This window comes from Gasterosteus aculeatus, chromosome 13 (genome assembly GCF_964276395.1).
Source record: "Gasterosteus aculeatus chromosome 13, fGasAcu3.hap1.1, whole genome shotgun sequence".
NCBI classification, from domain to species: Eukaryota; Metazoa; Chordata; class Actinopteri; order Perciformes; family Gasterosteidae; genus Gasterosteus; species Gasterosteus aculeatus.
This window is the reverse complement of record NC_135701.1, coordinates 3214979-3230655: the sequence shown is the minus strand read 5'-3', so window position 1 is coordinate 3230655 and position 15677 is coordinate 3214979. Positions and strand designations below refer to the sequence as shown.

The window sequence follows — 15677 nt, the reverse complement described above, 5'->3', positions numbered from 1 at the left end:
GTTTTCTTATTTACATATCCCATCAAAACAGACACAAGTTTTATATTATATTTATATTCTTTATTTCAAATCAGTTTGAGGTCCTGATGGTTGACTAACTTGCTTACACACAGCACAGATTTAGGGAACTGTAGTAGTAAAGGTCCAAAAGGTACAGGACACAAAACAAGACGACACAGAGAGGGAACTGTCTCCAATTTCGATCAACCAAAAAAGGACCTGAAAGGCAACTGAAGGTTCCTTGTTCAAAACTGAGGTCAAAGAGTGGAATCACAGTCAGAGCACTAGATCCCAGAAGGATCTATTTTCTGCCTATTTCTCTCCAGCTTTTATTGCCTCTTATTCTGCGACATCTGGAAAGAAAACCCTGTCTCTCTATCCTCGAAAGCATGCAGCAAAACCACAACAAACTGAGAGCAGCTTCCTATAATAATCTAAAGAGTACATCTGGGCAAAAGCATTCGGACTACACAGCCAAAATGAAAAGGTGCTTAATGTCTTATTTCAGTAAGAAAATGTATGTGCTTGGATTTAAAAGTAACCATCATAACAATATTGCATGGCTCTTTCAAAACTACAGCGCGGAAGGGTTTGAAGCATGGCTTTGGGTTCAAGGGATAAGGCAAACGAGTGTGCATGTGTGTGCGTGTGTAGGGCGACGGGGTCGCTGAGCGGACCCTTGCTGTTTGTCACATTCGGGCTCGTCGCCGCTACCCAGTGTTTCTTCCCTTCTCTCCCGCTGACCTCCCTATGCCTCCAGCTCGAAGCCCAAGCCGACTTTGTGCCCGCCGCCGTTCACATTCTTCCCATCGAGCAGACTCGAGAGGGTGAGCTTCACACCTGTGGACGGTGGGGGCATCGTCACATTTATGTATCAGGTAGCAACGCCTTTTGCTCTTTGTTTATTACAACAACAAAAAGAGAGAGACAAAAAAAAATCCAGCAGCCGGCTTACCTGGCCTGAGGTTCTGTGTGTAGCCAACTCCAACAAGGCAGGCGTTGTTGACTTTGGCCTGTGAGGGGAAACGAAACCCCGTGGACGGGTGAGACAATGGGGAGGAAAGCAGGGGGGGCAAACGTCAGCGACCTCCAGAGGAAGAATCCTACTGGCTCTGCGGGTCATAGAACCTTTCCTCTGGCACTGCATAGTCTCACAGACTTCAATTTGTTACAAATCTGGATACATACTGTATTGTAATAGTAAAATGCATTGCAGTCGTTGTTCGGGCTGATTGCTTACAGACAGGGAGGCATCCTTGTCCAGCTGGTATTTGGCTCCGATTCCAAAGCGGGTGTTGTTGCTGCCAGCTGTCCAGGCCAGGTGCACCGCTGTCTCCAAGTTGCTGTTCACCTTCTGGTAAATGGAGCCCGCAAACTCTGTGCCATCATTGCTGAAACACAAAAAGGTCGCGATCAGAACTTCCTCTCTCCTAGTGCCGGATTCACGTGTGTCACCTCCAGCACTCCCCCTCTCTTTGCTGCGCTGCAGCGACTCACACATTGGTGTGAAGCTGGAAGTCACCGGCCTTGTATCCGAGGGCGAAGTTGTTCAGGGTCAGTTTGGATTTGGCCGTGTCGAAAGCCAACTGGTAGCCCGCCAGCCAGCCCTCGTAGCCCAGAACGGCGGCCGCGTGGACGGTGGGACCAGCCATGTCGAAGTCCAGGTCACAGCCTACATTCACAAAGTCCCGTTTGTAGCCGGACTTCAGCTTGGCACTCTTCTTGCTACAGAAGGGGTATAGAAAAGGCAGTAATGTTTTATCATAGACGAATTGACTAATTTAATAAAGACATTAAAAAAAGCTCAGTGTGAACAGGACTGTTCTTACCCGGTGTTGGGCACGAATGAGGCATCCAGACCGAGCTTCAAGCCCAAAGTCAGCTACAGAACGTGACGGTAAGAAAGATGGAGAGGCCATTGGTGATGAATTATCTATGTGAAAGTAAATGTATCGATATATTACACGTGGTGACATTCGACTCCACCTGGTCCTCCATGGTGATCTCCGTGCTGAGAGTGTTGTCTGTGTTCCATTTCTGCTGGAAGTTGAGGCCCAGCTCCTTCATTTTGTACTTTGTCTCCAGGTGGCCTCCCGACTTCCCTGTGTCGGTGTTGTTGGAGCCAGAGGTGGCAAACTCCTGCAAGGAAGGAGAGGGGGGTGAAGTGATGAAGGGGGAGATGGCGATGGGCGGGAAGGTAAGCAGAAAGGCAGATCAGTGCTCAACTACAGCAACTAGAAGCAAGACTGGGGAGGAAACATACAGGGAGAAAAGAATACGGAAACATACGGTGGCCCTGAAGTGCAAAACACAACGGCAAATAGGGAAACACAACGAAATAAACTTCTCACGGAAAGGGTAGGGACTTATAGCAGAGAACGGAGCCTTCTGATTGTCCTTTAACAGGAAATGATACAGGGCTCTCAAGTGTCACGTATTTCGGACTCTTGTCCTCACGCCAAGGAATCAGACTCCGGTCCCCGAGCAGTGTTGGCCGTAGCGCTCACTTCCAGTCCTCCCTCACAGGCTCTCCCGCCACTGATTTCTTGATTGCCATAATATCTAGAAAGTGGCATTTCTCAGCTTTGAGAATCCGATTGTGGAAATAGTAAAGGAGTCACGGTAATTTGAATCCTCCATGTCACTTTCCGTCGCTGGCGAAAGGCTTCGGATTAAGAGGGTTAAAAGACAGACAGTCCTTCAGTCCAATCAGAAATGTCCGTCCTCTGCTATAAGGCCCTCCCCTTTCCGTAAGAAGCTAATGTCGTTGTGTTTTCCCATTTGCCGTAGAAACAAGCCCCACCTCCGACGCACTACTACTCTCTAATCTACTCTCGGATTTACACGGCTGGTAATTTAAAAGACAAACTCCCCATTCTATGATGGAGGAATGAGTTGGGAAACCCAGGGGTGACAGTGAGCAGTCGGGGTAGGGGGGCTGAGCTACCGTTGCAAAGGAGGAGGAAGTACAGGAAGCCTGCGCGTCATACTAAGCGCAAAGCCAGAACCGCTGGCCTGTGCGCACACACACACACACACACACAACCACGCACACTGTCTTACCATCTGACAGGAACGTCCAAAGAAGCAGGGAAAAATAAATAAGAGAAAATAGATTGGGTTAAGGAGAAGGTCTATGTGAATGAATGCTCTATGTGAAAATGGAAGGTCCAAACGTGACACGGAGGGAAGACATTTACGTTTGATTCTTTTAAGTTTAGAGGGATATGTGAATTGTGTTTGATAGTGTTATATAGGAACACAGACACATCATGAACATGTTTGTGTCTAAAGGAAAAATCTCTGGCAGACAGTGCCAATGTGCGTGTGCAGGTTACTCTGACTTCACCTACGGTAGCAAACAGACTCCGATGAGTCAACCATTATGGTAAATCGGCAATTGAGAGTCCCGAACATGAAACTCAAATACGCTGACAGAGACAACAGCGGTACTCACAACACCACTCTGGGACTTGGTCTTAACGTCCAGCTTGAGAACTCCATATCCTGGGAAAGAACAGAAAGTTAGTGACATCAAAAAAACATCTTCCTTGCGCTGCCCGCATGGTGCTTAAGCAGCTGCAGCAGTGCTTCAGGACAGCTTCGTCCAAAACGGTTGCAAACAAATAACCGCATCATGTCATACATACTATTATTATTATTATTATGATGATGAGTTACCGAAGCCCTTGTTGAAGATGTCTTTGGCAGACTTCCCCAAGTCTGAGTATGCAGGAGGAACAGTCATTGTGCCTGAGGGGACAGACAAGCAGGTTATGAAAAAAAGAGCACACTATTTAAAGAAATAGTCCAGCAATTATTTCATGCGCTTCCATAAAGCATGAGGACACACGTCTCAGGCTGAAGATGGAGGAATACAAGCAGCTACTAATGGGAAGAGCGTTATTCTCTCACCCACAGGGCCTACCAGCAAACAGTCCTTGCTATACATGACATTAGCCTAATTGGGGATACACTCAACATCTGGAAGGTGGGGTGGGGGGGAGTGGAGTGTGGCCTGGGTGATTTCCAGCTCCCCCTCCCCTCTCTCTTGCATGTGAACCCTATTGACTGCCCGGCTGCGGCCCATTAACAAGCAGCGAATGTTGCTGATCTAATGCGCCTGATTCTCTAAGAGGAAGAGACTCCAAATGTGCAGCAAATATTGTTTTAAAAAATCACAAAGCGTCATACGGGGGCTTTTTCTTGCTGTTTTTCCAACATGAACAACATCTCCATTCCTGTATATACTGTGTTTTGTTATGAACTTGAAATATCACTTTCTAAGTCAGTAACGTCAGAATAAATACACAAAGAACTGAACTTGCTTTGCTCCTTTTGTTTTGTGGTGTGTGGGGTGGAAGTTGTGTGGATTAAGCCCTTGTGAGAAATCAAAAGTAGAAGAGAATTCCACAGGAGGTAGGGGACATTGAACCAGAGTGGTGTATGTTGTAACTTCCATTGCTGAAGCCGCGGCAGTGAGTTGTGGCCTCAAGGTCTTAGGTGCATCAAGGGGCGGTAACCCTCGAAGCCCGTGGTGCACACTGGTGGTCAGGGAAGCCATCCGACTGAAGAAGGAGGCCTTCCGGGTATCCGGTGGAGGTTATCGGGCGGTGGAAGGAACTACTATGCCCTCTTTGGTAGAGGCGGAGCTGGAGGCGGAGGAGGGATCACTCAATTTGCCTGGTGGAGGTCACTGAGGTAGTCAAACAACTCCACAGTGGCAAAGCCCCGGGGATTGAAGAGATCCGTCCAGAGATCTGTGTTGGGAGGCTGTCTTGGATGACACGCCTCTTCAACATTGCGTGGAAGTCTGGGACAGTGCCAAAGGAGTGGCAGACCGGGGTGGCGGTACCCCTCTTCAAAAGGGGGACCGGAGAGAGTGTGCCAATTACAGGGGTATCACATTACTCAGCCTCCCGGGTAAAGTCTACTCCAAGGTGCTGGAAAGGCGGGTTCGGCGGATAGTCGAACCAAGGATTAAAGAGCAACAATGCGGTTTTTGTCCTGGTCGTGGAACGACAGACCAGCTCTTTACTCTTTCCAGGATTATGGAGGGGCTTGGGAGTATGCTCATCACATGTGATTTGTGGACTTGGCGTATGACCGGGTCCCCCCGAAACTGTGGAAGGTGCTGCAAGAGTATGGGGTGAGGGGGTCCTTGCTTGGGGCCATCCAATCCTTGTACGCCCAAAGCGAGAGCTGTGTTCGGGAACTCGGCAGTAAGTCGAAGGAGTTTCCGGTGGGGGTTGGCCTTCGCCAGGGCTGCGCCTTGTCACCAATGTTGTTTGCGGTCTTCATGGACAGGATATCGAGGCGTAGTCGGAGGGATGCGGATCTCATCGTTGCTTTTTGCAGATGATGTGGTCCTGATGGCATCTTCTGTCTGTGACCTCCCACACTCACTGGAGCGTTTCGCAGTCGAGTGTGAAGCGGTCGGGATGAGAGTCGGAGCAGCGGAGGCGGTATTGCACTCGCTTTACCGCACCATTGTGACGAAAAGAGAGCTGAGCCGGAAGGCAAAGCTCTCGATCTACTGGTCAATCTTCGTTCCTCCCCTCACCTATCGTCATGAAGGATGGGTCATGACCGAAAGAACTAGGTCACGGGTACAAGCGGCCGAAATGGGTTTCCTCAGGAGAGTGGCTGGCTTCTCGCTTAGCGATAGATAGAAATAGAAGTACTTTATTGATCCCCGGGGGGAAATTCAAGATCCAGGTAGCTCCTGACAATACACCAACATAATATACACATGCAGTTAAACTATTAAAAAGGGTTTATCAAAGAAAGAATAAAGTTAAAACACACATTAAGAGTTCAGGCTGGGGGTGGAGAGAGGGAGGGGTGGGGGTTTGTGCAAAAAAGGGAGGGGGGAGGGGGGTTGTGCAAAGGGCCAACATAGCCAGTAGTCGGGGGGGGGGGGGCTGTGTAAAGGCTAACATAGCCAGTAAACATGGCTTACTAGAAAACTTTTTAGGCGGGTTGTGTTGTTATAAAGTTGTATGGCTCAGGGGATGAATGATTTATACAGTCTATTAGTCCTACATGGCAGCGAGCGCAGTCTCCTGCTGATCAGACTCACTCAGCACTGATGGAGAGGATGGTTTCCATTGTCCATGATGGTGAGCAGTTTGGTGAGGGTCCTTTTGTCGGCGACTGAAAGATGCACTCCAGTTCAGCACCAACCACAGAGCCAGCCTTCTTCACAGCCTATTCAGTCGCCCTGCATCCTTCTTCTTAGTGCTTCCTCCCCAGCACACCACCGCGTAGAAGAGGACGCTGGCCACGACAGACTGGTAAAACACCTGGAGGAGTTTGCTGCAGACATTGAATGACCGCAGCCTCCTCAGAAAGTACAGCCGGCTCTGCCCTTTCTTGTAGATTGCGTCAGTGTTGGCAGACCAATCCAGTTTATTGTCCAGGATCACCCCGAGATACTTGTATGTGCCTACCACCTCCACATTGACCCCCTCAATGGAAACTGGTTGCATGGTGGGCTTAGACCTGCGGAAATCCACCACCATTTCCTTGGTCTTCGCAGTGTTCAGTTGTAATTGGTTGTGCTTGAACCATTGCACGAAGTCCTCCACCAGGCTCACATACTCCCCTCCCTGGCCATCCCTGATACACCCCACTATTGCAGTGTCGTCTGAAAACTTCTGCATGTGGCAAGACTCTGTATTGTAACAGAAGTCAGAAGTGTACAGGGTGAGATAGGGTGAGAAGCTCAGCCATTCGTGAGGAGCTCGGAGTAGAGCCGCTGCTCCTTTGCGTTGAAAGGAGCCAGTTGAGGTGGTTTGAGCATCTGGTGAGGATGCCCCCTGGCACGGCCAGCTGGGAAGAGGCCCCGGGGAAGACCCAGGACTAGGTGGAGAGATTATATCTCTGCGCTGGCCTGGGAACGCCTTGGGATCCCCCAGTCAGAGCTGGTAGACGTGGCCCAGGAAAGGGAAGTTTGGGGTCCCCTGCTGGAGCTGTTGCCCCAGCGACCCGACCCCGGATAAGCGGCTGAAGATGGATGGATGGATGGATGCAAACAAGTTAATAAATGTGTTTGCTGTTGTGGTTTTTATTAACAGTATTGAAGGAATCTCCTCTGCCTTGAGATTGTATTATTCTTCTCTCAGCCTGAAATAGATCATGCTCCGGAGGAGAAACATATCTTCCTAAATTAAATTAACTAAGATTATCTTCTTTATCTGTAACTTTGTAATTTTTTTGGCTTTTAAAGCTTTTACTGTCAAGCGCAGCAGGTTGCGGGAGCAGTGGAGGTAAAGCTGATGACGCAGGCAGGAAGTCCCCCCGTAGGCCAGACCGTCCCATTTCAGAGACCACTCAGTTCAGCCTATGCGGTTGTTGGAGGACGCAGCCGAGATCTAATCACCAATCAAATCCTTCTCATTATTTCTGCAGAGGAGGGACGCTGGTGGTAATGTGGCCTCAGTTACCTTCGCTTCATTCTTGAAGCTGAAATTGACACATGCACATGCAAATCTGGCCCTCACGAGATCCCTGTTACTGCAGCCAAAGCTCAATCCAAGGCCCCAGATGATGCATGATAATGTCCCTCTGTGCACCCCCCTCGTCACTCACCATGTCCGTTGGGAGTGCGCTGCTGACATGTCCCACAGTGGTCTTTGGTCACTGCCCGCTTGCCTTTCCCTGCCTGGTCCTGCTGGACCTCGCACACTGATCCTTTCTCTGCCATGTCTCCTCGGGGGACAGGAAACGCATGGAGGGACAAAAGGAAACTTTTGACAAGAAGTCCGGCCCTGTGCACAATATGTGGGCGTGCCTAGGAACTGATGGTGATTTTTAGCATGTTCCCACAGCAGAGGATGGACAGGCAATGATATGGTGAAATAAATAGAAACCTCTCTGCCCCTTTTTACACGGGCACTGTGATGCAAGTAGACGTGAAAGTGACATTCACCTGTCACGTGTCACCTATAGACAACACAAGTCCTATTGGACGTTGTAAATAAATAATCGTTATCTCAATATTGATCAAAATAATCATCATGATTTTGACCATAATCGTGCAGCATTACAGGTACTGTACCTCTCATAAGACACTGGATGACCAACATTATTTTAGTGGCCTTAAAGATCTCTATTTCTCACACACAAAACCATGATTGTGAATCATGGTGTGTGTCGTGAGGTCCTGTCCCATCTCTCCTGCCTTCATGTGTAAAACGCTAAGCCAAAGTCCCTGCGTATCGCTGACTATGACTATGTCATGACATTTGTCACTTCTCCTGCACCTCACTCACTTAGTGTGTTTACATGATGGTATAATTTGAATCTTTGCTTAGTCGGACTATGCTATCTTTCGGGGCAAGTGCTATTATCCCAATATACATGGCAGTGAATAAATCGAATCATTGGCCGAAAGCATGTCATATCCGATACGATAGGTGGCGCTGTTTTCATTACAACTAGTTGTGATACAGCCATTTCCACTTGACCGCTTCACCACTACCAACAACAACATCAACATTACGAGAAAGATGGCGAGCGGAGAGCAAAGTGAAGCTACATCCCTCTACTATTTTTGCATGATGTTAATAGGAGTACAGTAATCCCTCGTTTATCGCGGGGGTTACGTTCCGAAAATGACCCGCGATAAGTGAAATCCGCGAAATAGAAAACTTTTTTTTTTTTACAATTAGCAACTATTACATGTATACAAATACAGTGACTCGCGTGTAGGCCGTTTCACTGCTCTTCAGACTGGGCCGCTGCATCCTGACTGCGCTCTGCAGTGTTCTCTTCTTCTGAAGCCCGCGGTGCAGGTGTGTTTGTTCGGGAGAAGAACATAGTGATAGGCAGCTGTTGTCGCTCTTTTTTCTTCTTTGCAAAAAGATCCTTGTACACCGACATGCCACCATCGATTACGTTGGAGAACTGTAATGAACGGCTCGGGAGTGAGTTTTTAGCGAATCAGAATGCAGAGCACAATGCACCAAAAAAAAAAAAAATGCAATATGAAAATCCGCGAAATAGCGAATCCGCGATAAGTGAACCGCGAAGTGGCGAGGGATCACTGTACAGCGAATGCGAATGGCGCTATTGGCTGATTTGATAACGGAGAGAAGACGCCGTCGGGATCTCAAGCATGCGCAAAGACGCAAAGTCCAGTTCCTTATCCGATTCACCGTTACATGCCGCAATAGTCGAACTATCAACTGGATCGGATCGAGTTATCCAGGGGTGTTAGTCGGATCGTAGTCAGACCGCACATAGTCGGACAAAGGTGTTTACATGAAACGGATAATTCGATTTCAGTCCAACCAAGCCAGTTATTCGAATCCATGTAACCACGCTGACTATGTCTGCCCGTTTCTCTCCTGGTCTTCATCCCTCAATTTGAAGCATGCACCTCTAAGTTTAGCCCAGGTGAACCCGACACCCAACACATGAGACTTGGGCTGGGGAGGATTAAGACTAGAAGAAAGAACACCGGCCCAATGTGTCTGCATGTGTCCACCTCCAGGTTCAACCTATTGGATCCTGCATTGTATGACACTTGTCCTGGTTGTACCTCCATGCTGGAGTCATACACAAAACCCCTGAACCGCCACCCGGAGACGGCCTTGATTCAAAGGTCAAAATGACGCCCACACAAACACCGACATGGGGACAAGTAAGAGGAATAATATCTTCAGAACAGTAGGAAGTGTGATATTAGTCCATGTTAAAATGACAGTTGTATGTGCTAGTATTTAGTATTCCTTGTGTGCAAGTTTGATGTCACCACACGTCAAACTTGTGACATGTTTTGACTTCATCTATTAGAGACCTGGGGCCTCATTTATAAAACCTTGCGTATGATTTGCGCCAGAAGTGGCGTACGGATGAAACGTAGGACGTCCGTACGCACAGAAATATTCAGACTTATAAAACCGTGTGCACGCACGTCCTACTCAGTTTTCCCTTAATAAATCACAATCACTTCTAAATGCAGCGCAGCTTTTGTGGCTTCATGTCACGCCCATAGTTGTCCATTTATAGTCTGTGGAACGCCCACAAATTAATATTCAGCGATTGCGAAATCATGGCAAACACTGAGAGGAAAACGAAGAAACGTAACTTCACTCAGTGTAAAGTCAAAATGATCATTGGCACGTTTGGAAGCTGTGCCACATTATGTAGCACAGCACACGCCAGCACGATTTTTCACACCTTTCAGGAGTAAACAATAACCTTCCTCCAGTGCAGTCGAGGCAGTGCCGACGGTTCTCATTTCACACGTTTTTGTGCGTACGCATATCTAATAAAGTGGCCAGTGAGTCTGATCTTTGCTGGGGAACATGGTACAAAACCACCCACTGCTACTTTGTGACCCTGAAGCCAGTTTGGTGAACATTTTTATTGTATTTAATCTTCAAAACAATCATCCAAATTGGGCTTGGTTATTCACCTCCCTGACAATTCCCACATGTAGCAATAATTTGGACTGCATGTATTGCAGCTGAAGAACGGCGTGGATTCAATAACTAACCCTAATAATGAGCATGCTGAACTAAAATCAGATGTTAAATAGCCTAAACAGGCAGTTACACAACACTGGACCCTGAGATAAGGTGAAACCATGTTCAACCAGAGGCATGTGGCTGTCAGATAAAGTCGACTGAAGTCAAGTTACACTACGACAATTTATAGCTCCAGGAGCATGAGGTAGGGATGCATGTGTTCCACAACGTGGTCTGCTCACTCATCCGGCGCATGGCAACAGCGCACACTGATGTGAGTGGGCACACTTGTTGACTGGTGGGATTTGGGGCTCTTTGCGCGCACTGCAGCAGCCTGGAGAGACTGTGAGACCAATGACCTGATATCATTTCAAAAACTCTTCCATAGCCGGATCATGAGGCAGGGCTCTCAAGTGTAAAAAAAAAAAATCGGACTTCGGTCTGAGCCGCGTTGGTTCCTCTTCAACCTCCCCGTCGGCCGTAGCGTCCGCGCCCCCCCGTCGGCCGTATGGTCACCCCCGACAAAATGTCATTCCAAGGTTTTATGAAAAGTTGAGAGCTCTGTGCAGGGGCGTAGCCAGGACATTATTTCTGGGGGGGCAGTTCTGGCCAGTCTTTTATTTGGGGTGGCACTTGATTGTCACTGGATTCCAGTAGTTAGCTGCTAGTCTCCATTGAAGCGCTGTCAGAATGCAGGCACGTTGGTTTGTGTCTTGCGCTGTTGATGGGGGCGTGGCCCAACATGTTGCGAATATGGGGCTTGTAGCATAAGTGACAAATGACAATATAAGACGACTTGATAAAAACAATACTAATGCATTTATTTCAGCTGTATACCGTTTCTGTTCAGGAGGGGCTTTTGTATTTACTTTTTTTTTTTTTTTGCCGTCCCGTGAGGTTGGGGAGGGGGTGGGGCGGCAGGGTGGCCATTCTCTGACCAATGGTGGCCGTGGCCCCCCCTGGCTCTGTGAGGTTATGTCTGATAAATAACCGACCTCTCTTCGATGCTAGTACATAGGCCGTAGTGGGAGAAGATAAGGGTCCTTGTTAAGTAGCTGTGGACTTTGTGCTTCTGCATCAGGATAAGACAGCCAGATGCGTCCACTTCTGGTTAAAATAGTGCGGTATGCGCACGCGTCAAACTTTATTTAAACACTAAATATAATCACAGCAATATGTCAAACATTACAACTTAACACCTACATCACAGTGACGCAAATACATTTCGAAAAACTCCTCTCTAAAAAGTTTTCCTGCAGTTTGCAGTTCCCACTCATGGCCCCAATGGGCCTGAACTGGCCCATCGACCCGCTGCTGCACGCACCCCGTCCTGTGAGGGGCTCTCCCTCACAGTTAGAGGAGACAGCCGTCACGTGGATGAGTGCACGTGGACAATGCGTTTGTTGAAAGTAAAAAAGAGGCAATTGAGTTGTTTCTTACCTTTGTCGGGGGGGCGCAGAGTGCAAAGTGTGAGGGGCTGTTCGGAGCAGCGGGGCGCAGTGAAGGAGACAGCTCACACAGCACGCAGTGCGCATGCGTGAGGCAGACCTCTGGCCGAGGGCGGGGCCGTTGTGCAAGTGACATTGATTAAAAAGACTCCTACAGGACACTCAGCTGTACTGTTTGTAAATGTTCACAAATGCACATTCACACTGGCCATAGAATAATATGTTATATTAATTATTTGATAATAAATTATTGCAATAATTGGAAACACAATTGTGGAAATGCTGTATTTGTTTTGGTGTAATAAGACACGTATTACTGACGCTAGGGGCAATGACCTTTATCTATATTATCCCCAATGAAAACATTATATAAACCCTGATGAAAGGCTTTCAGGCAGATCGTAATGTCAGAATGAGCACAGTGTAGACTTTGTCCCCTGCTAGCTCAACCAATTGAATGGTTGTATTTTGAATCGCGTGTAGAGAAACTACGGATTAAAAGTGTAGTTGTGAATTAGGTGTTTTAGTTGTTCTTCATTGAATGTGTATTTGCTATACCTGCAAGGCAAAAATGTGGGAATATAACCACGTGTAACCCCAACAGGATTACTATAGAAATACACTTGCTAGTCAGTATAGTTCAAGCATGAGCAGTAACGGTATGAACTATTATTATTATAATTAACATCGTTCCCTTTACAGCTAGTCACCTAAATAATGTGACACAATCTGAGAAATTATTAGGATAAATCTGGATGTTTTTCGATACAAGTCTTTATCAACATGGGCTGCGGGCTGGGGTACCTCTCTTCTAACAGATCTATATCTGTGCTCGAGTGCCCCGTTGCCATGGTGAGCAATACGTAAACAAGCGTTGATACGATTGATATCTAATCGTCAGTTGGCGTGAAGAAAACCTTCAACAGATAAACTCGCAGGAATATTAAAGGTAAAGTTATGCATTTTAATTTAAAACGCTTTGCCGATAACTTTTACGCCAAACGCTGGTGTCTGTGCTTCATTCTGGGGAGGAATACGTCCGACAACGTAACGATGCACGTAATAGTCTAGCTGTACGTCATAGCTGTACGGTAAAGAAAGATTAGGAATGATGCATTCATTCATTCGTTCCTTTTACACATAACGCATGCCTACTATCAAAACATAAACTTAAAAAACTAGTTACACTTCTGCAGCTTTTTCTTCCTTCATTCTGGGATCTAAGAGGAACAAAACACACATTACACCACTTACAGGCTGACTGGATTATTGGTTGGTTTACTGTCTGCTTGTCAAATACGAACCAATCCTCAGCTTCACCATTGTAAAGACTGTATGTTTGACGTAACCTAGCTGTAACAAAACTAACGTTTTGGGGTTGTTGTTTTTTTAACCTTTTTTCCCTCCTAAAATCTACTCTACGGATTCAGATGTGTGAGGGACTTTCAACGATATCTGGACCCATCCCCCCAGACCCTTCTCTGTTCCCTGAGTACTTCAGACGACCAGCTTCAGGTTAGATGAGAGGGATCACCAGTTGTTAATCTATATATATGGTCTGAATTGAAAGGTGAATAAAACAGTCTGTGTTGTATTCCAGTGATTTGGGGCATTAAACTTAATATCTGTACATGTAAAGCAAATACCTTTTTTCATTAGGTATCACATCAACAGCTTTTGTAGTCAGTCTACTGACATCCACGAGTGCTAATCGTAAATGAGTTTGTCCCGAGTTTGAACATTTGGTGAGCTTTTTGTCACAATTTTCGGCCCCGGTCACCTGGTTTGGCTGTTTCATCTTCTCTCCAGCTCGTGGCCGTTTAGAGGGAAACCAAGACGGAGCTTTGGCCCTGCTCCCGGGGCCCCTCGCCCCGGATCCTGTGATGTACCCCGGCTGCTACAGTGCTTGTAACGCGGCGCACCCTCCCCGTATCGGCCCTAACGCCACTCATATCCTCGAACGCGGACAGAGAGGGGTGGTGGGGGAGCTGCTCAAATTAGACGGTGTCGCCATCACCCCTGTTCCCAAACAGAGTAAGACAATCACTTCTTCAGGTCGGTTTTAAACAAGTCAAAGTTGGATTGCGTTCTGTAAACCTGAACAAAAATGTAAAAGTGAGACAACTTTTGGGATTGTTGACCCTCAGAGCAGCGGGTACACGATTTTGGTAAAGAGAATGTACGCCGGCTCAGGGAGATCCAGAGACGCTGCAAGGAGCAGGAGGCTGAGAGGGCACACTCTCGTCCGGTTCCTGTGAAAGCCCTCTGGACCTCCTCCAAATACCACAACGTCCCATCCAGGGTCATGGTCCAGCTCCAGGTAAGGAAGCAAACCCGAAAAGATGCATGGCCTTGAGTTATTAATATTTCTTCTGGGTCACTTATTATGCAGTCTTTTTGGTGCAGACTTCCAGTCCAACCTCTAAGCCACAGTGTCAAAACTTTCTGAAGGCCCACTCTGCTGCCCCACCAAGGTCTCACTCCAAATCTTCTCCTGTGGCTTTGCGACGCCCGATCTCCTGTAACTCCATACATGACCGCAACGTGCAAGTGAGAGTTTCAAAAGATTATCTGTGTATACTGTACAGTATATACAGCTTCACACGGTCAAGTGGTATGATACATTGATTTGAAGTAATGGTGGACAAGTGGTGAACTATTCTTTTTCGGATTTCTTTTTTTTTCATTTTGCTGTTTATATAATTTTTAGTTTTGAGTCCAAACATTGTTGTATGTTGATACAGTTACAAGTGCAAGGCCAGGCAATAGACTTTGTAAAACACAATGCCCAGTCTGCTGGAAGAACGGTGCTGCGTCGGTCCCAGTCCCTGGCAAACCTCAGAGAGAAGCCTGTCCCCAGTGCAGTCAAAGGACAGGTGCCTCAGTAGTAAGTATTCCCATGCCCAGACACAGACACACACACACTCTATTTAATGAAAACACAGGGTGGACTTTTACTGCTGTTGCTCAGTTCTCTCTTCCCTCTCCCTGATTATTAAACACACACACACACAGTCTCGAGGAAAGGAAGGAGCAGTGGCATAAAGAGGCGGAGGAGAGGAGAAGCAACGCACCTGATCCCGCAGTCCCAGCTGGTCACACTCTGATGGATGAGAGTGAAAGACAGGAAACTCTTAAGTCCCTTAAAGAGAGTATGTCTCTGTGTCTGTTTGCCTACATTTGAGTACTACATGAATTGTGAATATCTGTTTCTCTCATTCTCCTGTTTTTTTATGTTTCCTCAGCCCATCGTACTCTCGTGGCTGAACTGCTGTCGCTCCCTCTCAGAGCAAACCATCTGAGCCTTCGAGCACGCCGGGCTTGTCTTGATTGTAGACTCTCTGAAATTGAGGAGGCTGTTAAAATATTCTCCAGGGACAAAGTTTATGTGAAAAACGATTCCTAACACACAAGAAGGGAAGAGCCTTAGATGGCCCTGAAAATACACTGCTTTATTCATGTACATTTTCATTTTGTAGTTGCATTAATGTAACATAAAGCTTAACCATGTTAATAGATGATGATTTAACCATCGTTGACATCATTAAGTTATATACTGAGTGAGGTCAAGAATTGGGGTTACTGCTCAGTCACAGTATACGTGCTACTGAATAATATACATTTTTATACATGATTGAACTGCTGGCTCATCAAAAGAGGAGTTTTGTTTTAATTTATTTTAATTTTTGTGTAAAAGTCATTGTATACCATTATCGTTAAATGTGTGTGTATTAAAAGGTAGCATGCTACT

The 15677-nt window shown here is 46.9% G+C and overlaps 2 protein-coding genes across 4 annotated transcripts; one reads left to right on the top strand and one right to left on the bottom strand.

Moving 5' to 3' along the window:
- Positions 1–38: 38 nt before the first annotated feature.
- On the bottom strand, positions 39–12048 carry vdac3 (voltage-dependent anion channel 3). 2 transcript variants are annotated; one of them, XM_040196227.2, is made up of 10 exons: positions 11919–12047; positions 7594–7710; positions 3682–3753; positions 3458–3507; positions 1987–2139; positions 1830–1882; positions 1498–1725; positions 1241–1391; positions 956–1013; positions 39–840 (listed from the first exon to the last, which is right to left on the bottom strand). In XM_040196227.2, exons 2-10 carry the CDS (start codon positions 7706–7708, stop codon positions 749–751), a joined length of 972 nt encoding a protein of 323 aa, XP_040052161.1. In that variant the 5' UTR covers positions 7709–7710; positions 11919–12047; the 3' UTR covers positions 39–748. The 2 variants fall into 2 exon arrangements, with proteins under 2 accessions (XP_040052161.1, XP_040052163.1); XM_040196229.2 differs by lacking the exon at positions 7594–7710 and having other exon boundaries at positions 11919–12048.
- Positions 12049–12534: 486 nt separating this feature from the next.
- Positions 12535–15675, top strand: enkd1 (enkurin domain containing 1). 2 transcript variants are annotated; one of them, XM_078087005.1, is made up of 8 exons: positions 12535–12875; positions 13357–13441; positions 13736–13960; positions 14074–14246; positions 14333–14476; positions 14671–14813; positions 14942–15078; positions 15172–15675. In XM_078087005.1, exons 2-8 carry the CDS (start codon positions 13357–13359, stop codon positions 15330–15332), a joined length of 1068 nt encoding a protein of 355 aa, XP_077943131.1. In that variant the 5' UTR covers positions 12535–12875; the 3' UTR covers positions 15333–15675. The 2 variants fall into 2 exon arrangements, with proteins under 2 accessions (XP_077943131.1, XP_040052157.1); XM_040196223.2 differs by having other exon boundaries at positions 12769–12875; positions 13736–13981.
- The last annotated feature ends 2 nt before the right edge of the window (positions 15676–15677 follow it).

Bases quoted from the DNA above. Each gene is read 5' to 3' on its own strand.
- enkd1 (XM_040196223.2), top strand. From the start codon at position 13,357: ATGTGTGAGGGACTTTCAACGATATCTGGACCCATCCCCCCAGACCCT. The intron at 14,477-14,670 runs GTGAGAGTTTCA...ATGTTGATACAG, and splicing joins TACATGACCGCAACGTGCAA to TTACAAGTGCAAGGCCAGGC. The intron at 14,814-14,941 runs GTAAGTATTCCC...ACACACACACAG, and splicing joins AAAGGACAGGTGCCTCAGTA to TCTCGAGGAAAGGAAGGAGC.
- vdac3 (XM_040196227.2), bottom strand. From the start codon at position 7,708: ATGGCAGAGAAAGGATCAGTGTGCGAGGTCCAGCAGGACCAGGCAGGG. The intron at 2,140-3,457 runs GTGAGTACCGCT...CCTTCCTTGCAG, and splicing joins CCAAGTCCCAGAGTGGTGTT to GAGTTTGCCACCTCTGGCTC. The intron at 1,883-1,986 runs GTGGAGTCGAAT...CACGTTCTGTAG, and splicing joins AGATCACCATGGAGGACCAG to CTGACTTTGGGCTTGAAGCT.